Source organism: Arachis duranensis, chromosome 9, assembly GCF_000817695.3.
Source record: "Arachis duranensis cultivar V14167 chromosome 9, aradu.V14167.gnm2.J7QH, whole genome shotgun sequence".
Classification (NCBI taxonomy): Eukaryota; Viridiplantae; Streptophyta; class Magnoliopsida; order Fabales; family Fabaceae; genus Arachis; species Arachis duranensis.
In genome coordinates this window covers 53,515,777-53,524,198 of record NC_029780.3, presented here as the reverse complement: position 1 = coordinate 53,524,198, position 8,422 = coordinate 53,515,777, and the positions used below count along the sequence as shown (strand labels likewise).

At 34.1% G+C, this 8,422-nt stretch overlaps 1 protein-coding gene across 1 annotated transcript; it reads right to left on the bottom strand.

Moving 5' to 3' along the window:
• Positions 1 to 1,752: 1,752 nt before the first annotated feature.
• LOC107465803 (uncharacterized) lies at positions 1,753 to 2,925 on the bottom strand. The gene has a single exon (XM_016084776.1). It carries the CDS (start codon positions 2,923 to 2,925, stop codon positions 1,753 to 1,755), a length of 1,173 nt encoding a protein of 390 aa, XP_015940262.1.
• Between the last annotated feature and the right edge of the window lie 5,497 nt (positions 2,926 to 8,422).

Genomic DNA, 8,422 nt, shown 5'->3' with positions numbered 1-8,422 from the left:
CAACGAAATTTTTTAATTGTGATACAAAAATCTTAATCATATCATTTCTATCTAAATGATTTACTTTTTTTTTTCGTGAAACTAGTTAAGTGATATTGAATTCATATATAAGAGATTTAGTCATTTTTATGTCATTTACAATAAATTAATATATTTTTTTGTTTCTAAAACATATTTAAATATATTTTATTGATTGAGTGAGTTAAAGTTTTGGGGTTGTAATTTTTAAAAATAAATTTGTCTCATTTATCAAAAATTTCCGTATCATTTCTAACTAAATGATGTATTTTGTTACAACGAATTAAATCCACAAACACAATACATAAATTATGCAATCACGTTTAGCAAACTCTCACAACAAAGTCATCGAAGGGTTCAACATTTTAAGAATCCATCTCCACACCAAATGCCAACAAAAAACGAAAAACATAAGACAGAAAACAAAAGTAATGAAATACCAACCTTGGTAAAGGAGTAGTATAAAGATAGCACACGACCAACTATGAAAAATAGCAACTACTGAAAAATGAAAGAAGCAACCTCGAATAGGGGGCAACCACCAAAAATGAAAAGAGACGGTTGTGTAGAATCTAGAAGTGAGAAAGATATTGCAGTTTTTTTGTAGAGAAAATTGAAAGTTTTTTCGAAGAAGAAGAAACGAAAAAGAGGAAGAAAAAAGGGTCACGCTTATATAATGATTGGGACAAAAGAGTAAAAGTGAACTCATTTTAAATAGAATCTAAATTTTATCTTGGCTATTATTAAAGGGAATCTAAATTTCATCTTGAATAGTCCTTATCATCAATTTATAATAATGAGATAATGAATTTTTCGACAAACAATTATAAAAATTGGGTCATTTTACATGCCATTCTTCTTTCAAGAAAAAAAATTGTTATAGTGTCTAAAAGATAGTGAGTAGTTAACTAATTAATTGTCAAATAAATATTTTTTTATGTTAAAATAATACTACTCTAAAAAGTTTTGAGGATCGGAACAGAAATTAAGGAGTTATAATTTCATTGCATAATAAAAAGATTAAAACCAAGAAAATTAAATCAACAGTTTGAATCCATTTATCATGAGGCGATTTGAAAAACTCGTAAGTAGAACCACCATCTTGATGATGATATTCATGTTATTTTATCACTATTAAATCATTAAATAATAATCAATATACATGGTCTTGTCTTTACGAGACAATATGGTAGGAAATAAGAAAAGAAAAGAAAAGAGAAGTAAAGCAAAGAAAAGAAAAAGAGAATCAAACCAATCATAAAAAATAAAATATATGAATCGGAGGAGACATAAGGCCTGACCATGTACTCCTGTGGAGACATACCCTACAATGAACCACTCCTAATTATTCTAAATCCAATCTATTTATAAATTTCATCAATTGCAACAATACATAGTGCATGCCTCACATGAAATTCTCCCAAGAAAAAAAGATAAAACATTATTACATGATGCCTTTGAAGAAGATCAGAGTGGTAGATAATGTATGCATGCACCAAATGAAGATTTATATCATTACAAACACTTCTCCAAATAGTGATCAATGAAGCAAAAAGGCTACTTCGTTCACTAGACACACATGCAAGAGGCCAATAATGAATGTCATGCATGTATGTGAAAGATTTATTTAAAATCTTATATCATGCATGTGAATATAAGTATATAAATGATCAAGAAATCAATGAATCTGATTATTATTTCCTTTTTGTAATGAACCATCGTGTTCTTAATTTCTCAAATGTATGATATTTCATCATAGGTCATCTCAGATGGAGCAGTATTATTATGATGACCCTTGCCACCTCCAACCCTCTTCTGCTTCCGGTTACCCCCGCCGCAAGTAATCGAAAACTCGCACCCCAACGCGGTGCCGAAGCACGAAAACATGCCATTGTTAGCATTGTGCCTTCTCTGGTTCTTACCCTTTACACTCATGGCCTTCCCCCTCTTAGGATGCTGTCCGAGGTGGTCGTATACCGGCGTCATATCCGGTTCAGACCGCCACCTATCGATCATATTATTCTTCGTCATCCCCATCTCACCGTCCTTCCCCGGCCAATCAAGAATCAATGGGTTGGCCGGCGTCGCCCTCGGCACCGGCAATGGCACAGGGTACAATCCTTTAGCTATTGCTGCTGCCACAACGGACGGCGAGGGTCCAACATCAGAACACAAAGATCCGTTTGCATTCACAATCTTTCCGTTCTTTGTAAGTGGAATCCCGATTTCAGATCCCATCCCATGCTCATCTTCATAATAACGGGTCTGTTTACCAGGTGTATACGCATAATCGTTAATGGTAGAATCATTCTTCTCGCTCTGGCAACGTTGTAATGGGTACAACTTGAAATCATACACACCGCTGTTATCGCTTCGAGGAGTTTGATTGGGCTTGGTATTCTCCTTCTTCGGATCCATCAAATCCCACTCCTCGACCACGGAGGCGCTAAGCTCCGAATACATCGGCATGCTTCTCATTGCAGCGTCAACAAGATTGACGCCGATGTTAAGGATCCCTTGAGGACGACCCGAGGGTCGTCGGACTTGAAGCGCCACGAACCGAACCTTGGAGGATTTACGGTTGAGGCGCGTGGAAGGTGGCAAGAGGTTGCTGACGAGGATGCCGACGGTTCCGATGAGGACATCGCGTAGCCAAGCGGAGGCGTAGATCTCGATCATGATGACGGAGTCCTCGGCGTTGAGGAAGTCGTCGTCGACGCGGAAGACAAATTTCTCGTTCCACATTGGGTTGTTCTCGCCGTCGGGGTCGATTTGGGTGGTTAGCTTGCGATCAGGGTGAATCCATGCAACCGCGTAGGCTTTCATGTTCTTGACAACTGGCGCAAGGTCTTGTCCGGAGATGATGTTGAGTTCTAGAAGCTGGAATGGGGGCGCAAGCGTAGACATCTTTGTATGTAAGTGTTTCCCTTTTGGATTGTTGCTCGGTGAGAAGAATTAATTATTGCAATGAGGGTGGGGGAGATACTTCTATCTCGCCCACCACCTCACACCTCACACCTCACCTTAATGTATGTGTTGATGGAAAGCGTGTTTCTTTTCTTTTTTCTTCTTCTTTAACCCTTTCTATTTGTTTCTTGTTTGTTTTAAGTGCTACGAAGAATGCGCTCTCATTGGATGTTGTTGTATTAGAGATCAAATTAAGCAACAGATGTTTTTATTTTTGGGGCATCTAACTGCCAATGAAAGTTGAAACAAGTTGCCTTTTTTTTTTTTGGATTTGAAACAAGTTGCCTTTAAATATAGGGTTTCTTATCATTTTTTAATGGTGTTTACTACGGTACGACGATAAATTTATACGTACCAGTACAATAAAAATATGGACAAATTAAAACACGATATGTGAATTATGTTTTTCATGTCAATAATTATTATTATTTTTTTAAATACATATTATATCAATGATTTTACTAAATTATCCTTATACTTTAATAAAAATAAAAATAAAAATAAATTTAATTTAGTGAAAAAACTTAAATATCCTTTTCTATTTTATTGGACAAAAGTCACCCTAATTCTTTTAATTTAATCAAAATTTAATTTATTTTTGGGGCATCTAACTGCCAATGAAAGTTGAAACAAGTTGCCTTTTTTTTTTTTGGATTTGAAACAAGTTGCCTTTAAATATAGGGTTTCTTATCATTTTTTAATGGTGTTTACTACGGTACGACGATAAATTTATACGTACCAGTACAATAAAAATATGGACAAATTAAAACACGATATGTGAATTATGTTTTTCATGTCAATAATTATTATTATTTTTTTAAATACATATTATATCAATGATTTTACTAAATTATCCTTATACTTTAATAAAAATAAAAATAAAAATAAATTTAATTTAATTTTTATAAAAAGACTTAAATATCCTTCTTTTAGTATTGGACAAAAACAACCTTAACTCTTTAATTTAATCATAATTTCAATTAACTTTAGTTTTATAATTTTAAATTTAAATCAATTCAAAAATCAAAACCAAAATACATTTCATTATTCATATACACTACAAAATTATTTTGTTTATCATGAACTCTAAAATCCTAAATTTCCAACGTACTCCAATCCCGCTCTCCTCTCCTCTCGGAAACTGAAAATTGAAAAGGGAACAAAGAACTCTAGCACCCCCAGTCTCCCGCAGCCCCGCAGCCACCGCAACACCCGGAGCCACTGGAGGCCCCGCAGTCACCGCAGCTCCCGCAGCCCCACTTCGTTGTAATCGCGAAACCCTCCTCCGCTGGGAAGCTCCGTCGCCAAGGTAATTAATTTGTCACCAATTCCAACATGCATGCTTACCGTTATATAATGTTATTGTTGGTTATTACCTCATCTATATCACACATTATAACTTTGTCAATGGTATTATGCTTGAGCGATTCCCTTGCGGTGGATCCCTCTCCTCCCCCCATAATAAAAACATTCTTTGGGCTGAATGAATAAAAGTTTTAGGTAAATCACATGGGATTGGGAATGAAATTAGATTCTTAAAGAGCATATAGGAGGGAGTTACTTAGGATGGTGAAGGAGGGTTGGATGAACAAGACATTCATGGTAGATGAATTCATCTGTCTCAGCACTTTGAAACTTCCCATCAATTACCAATGCCTGTAACAGCCACATAAACTTAGTTTCCTCTTCATAAAGGTAGATTTAATTCTTTTGTATAAAGAAGATGCTTACCTTTCCAAAGGGCTTAGTGTCCAATAGTGCAATGTGTTGATATTGGCTAGTTCCTGTATGCAATATACTACAACCGATCCAAAGAAAAAAATGAAATTACTCTTACATTAGTGTATCTTCTTAATAAAAGCAAATAAGATAATTGAAATATAGCTACACTTTGCTATGTCTTATTTTCATTATGTACTGTTTGTATATGTATGTATGTCTGCCTTTTTCATAGCCATAGGCAAAAGGAGCTTATCATTTTTTAGGATCACTTTACTTTTCCTAGCATGAGAAGCTGCAATCACCAAAGATTGTTCCACTTCTTCTATTTTTGTCTCATTTGGACTCAAAGAAGTTCTTACTTCTCTCACCATATTATCTCTGACTTTATTCTTTTCATGAATCTTCTAAAGTCAATAAGAAAAAGTTATAATAGTAAATCATAAATGAACATGAAAAAGGCCAAAATGCTAATGTGGTATTTCATCTGACAGTTAGTGATATGAGATTTTGGATTAGCTAAGAACAGGAAAGAAAAAAGAGTAGTTAAAAAGAGGCGGTGTGGTATTTCATCTGGTAGGGACGTAGTGATATGCAATTGATAATGGCTCAAGTGTTCTAAGCTGCTTTAGAATTTTTTCTTTTTACCCTTTTTATTTTTCACAGGCCAATTAACTTCAGAACAGGTTTTCCTGCTCAGCACCTTCTATAACTCCAATTGATTTTTGTTTTAAATGCAATGTAGGTGCCTCGATAAAGCAGCTATAGTGTCTGATGCTGAGAGCAAAATTGATTATTTCCCTGATCCATGGAGACTGCACTGTGACACAAGTTGAGGAACTGAAGATCTTGCTCTGCATATTCTATCATCTCCCTAGGAAAATTGACTTTAAAATTTAAAATAAAATATCTACTTTTATTTTTGACTCTATGAAGATGCTTCTAACCTTTCACATGATGATTCATCTGATGAAAGTATTGACCTTCCAACACCATTTTAAAACAATGTTCCATCTGAATCACCTACTTCATATATTTCTTCCAATTATTTTTCTTATCATTTTACCACTCTATTTTTATTATTAAATTTGTATTTAACGTTGTATGTCATATGAAATCTCAGTTTTAATTTTATTTTTTTCACATGTGATTTTGTTTTTTGTATAGCTTACTATTATTTTTATAGTTAGTTATAACAAGTTCTTGAGTTATTTATCCAAACGCTACAACTTTAAAATAAGTACTTTTATAACTAAAAATCCAAACACAAAATTTATAAGTTGCTATTAATAAAAGTCCTCGTACGTTAAGCTCTTTTTCCAAAAGAGCTTATTTAAATTATTTACCCAAACTGAGCGTAAACTAAAAATGAAAAATTAGGACTTCAAAATAAGAAACTCCACTCCACAATCCTATAAAATAAAAACTAGAAGAAAATTGCTAAATCACAAACACCATGATCCTCTTGAATCCAAGAAAGGTTAACCATCAATTTGCCATTAGGAAGCCACTCAAAATCCACATAAGAACCATTCACTTGGAACTTCTTTGGAGGTTCACTTGAGTAACCCGAAAATTGGCCATCACCCTTAACCTTGAGCATAGCAACACCCTCAACATATTCCACTTCTTGAATTACACCTCCATTATTGAGCATATTTGTTAGTCCTATTGGTGCAAATTTGATGCTGCCAGATAGCACTCACTCCAGATTTGTCACTGCTCCCCTTCCCCTAATGAAATGCCCAAAAGAAGCTCTTGATGAGGGTAAAAAAGATGCATATTTTGCCCCAACTAGACAGAATCAACTTGCTTTACTTGTAATCAAGCATTTCCTATACATAGTGCACAAATTCAGAATTGTAAAAGAAAATGAGCCAAATTGAAAACAAGGTAATTTCATGATAGCAGTAATTTCCTAATTTAAATAGTTGATTATATAATAGTGAATAGTAGAATGTGAATTATATAATACTGGAATTACATGAATAGTTGTATTTCATTATAGCAGTAATTTCCTCAGGCTTGAACTGCACTACACAAAACCAACCAAGAACAGAACAACTAAAACTATTTCAGATATGCAAGAATCACTTGACTTGTTCTATGAACCAAACACTTGAAATCCCCAGCCACATAGCAGCCACAACACCCAGCAAGAATGTATTTGATAATAAGTAATTAAATTGGATGACTTGTGAGTATGTCAAGCAGAAATAACCCACCTCATGATTGATCCAGTTGGCATTAATCATATCATTCATGCTCTCATTGGTAAAAGTTTTCACCAGTAAAATACATTATTCATTTTAACATCTTAACAAATGCAAAGGGCAATACTTCGGCATTAAAAATAAAGGCAACAGGACAACAAACAGGGATTCATACAAACATCTAAGCTAAAGGCATACAATAGCAACTATTACAAGCATCATTACATGAACATACCTGTGTACAATAGTAAACACGCCCTCTTTTACCAGCTCGTGTCCTAGGAGGAGGCTTAAAAGCCACTGCTTCCAGCACTACTTGATTTAGTATAGAAGTTCCAAGTCTTCTTGATCTCTCCTTTTCAACTTCACTAGCAGCATCAATAATCCTTTGTTCAAAAAAGCAATATAGAATCAGCAATTCTCTCAGAGGATCAACTCCAATAAAAGATTTCAATCCTGAGTAAGTCATAATATCATGACAAATATGACACTAAATTATTGTCTACCTCCAAGAAACCTATCCACCATTATAATTGATCTAAAACATTAATTACACTCTATAATAAGGGGGAGAAGAAAGCCTGTAAGGCTGTAACTGAAATAGAGAATTTGCTTGAAATAGCTGAGTCCATTTCCATTAGCATAACTCAAGCCCTATAAATAATTTATGAAATCGTTTTGGTAGCACTAGTCTAGTATAGACAAGTTATGCAATGGAGATGATGTAACTTCCACCATTCCTATATAGCAAACCCTAAATTTCAACAAAATATAAAAAGTTGGGCTCATTCACAATGTCAATTTCAAGCTGATATTTATTTATAAAGATGAACTCCGTAGAAGGGTGAACCTGTTTTTAAGGAAAAGATGGAGTAAGTCACAGAATGAACGATTCGTATATGATGCAGACTAAATTTATCAATAATATTTCACCTAAAACATACTTGTCAACACTATGGCCAGCTATTGCAGTAGAATAAACAATTGGAGCCCAGTCAAGTATTCGAAGCTTCTCTCTGACATCTTGCTCATAGTATGTTGCAGTCTGCTGGTTCTTATTTGGTATTGTATCCCACTTGTTAACAACTATTACACAACTTTTCCCTTCTTGTTCTATTCTTTTAGCTATCTTGTAGTCCTTCAAAACATATTCATAGATGTGTGAGGAAAAATAAATTAAATAATGAATAACCAGTGTATGAAAATTGATTATGAACTAGAATACATAAAATAAAAACATCTATAAAGAACCTGTTCTGTGATACAAGCCATGGCCTCAATTACACGGGCTCAAAATGCTCATAAATGACAAATAAGAATAAGAAACATCAGCATAAATAACTCAATCAGAAAAATCAAAATAAACAAAGAAAAATTCCAACATAGCGCCGCACCACAGTATCTTCAACAACTCAGATCAGACAAATAAACAACCAAAATCAACAAATAAGAAAAATCAGCATAAACAATTCAAAATCAGAATCATGGCATAAACAACTCAATTG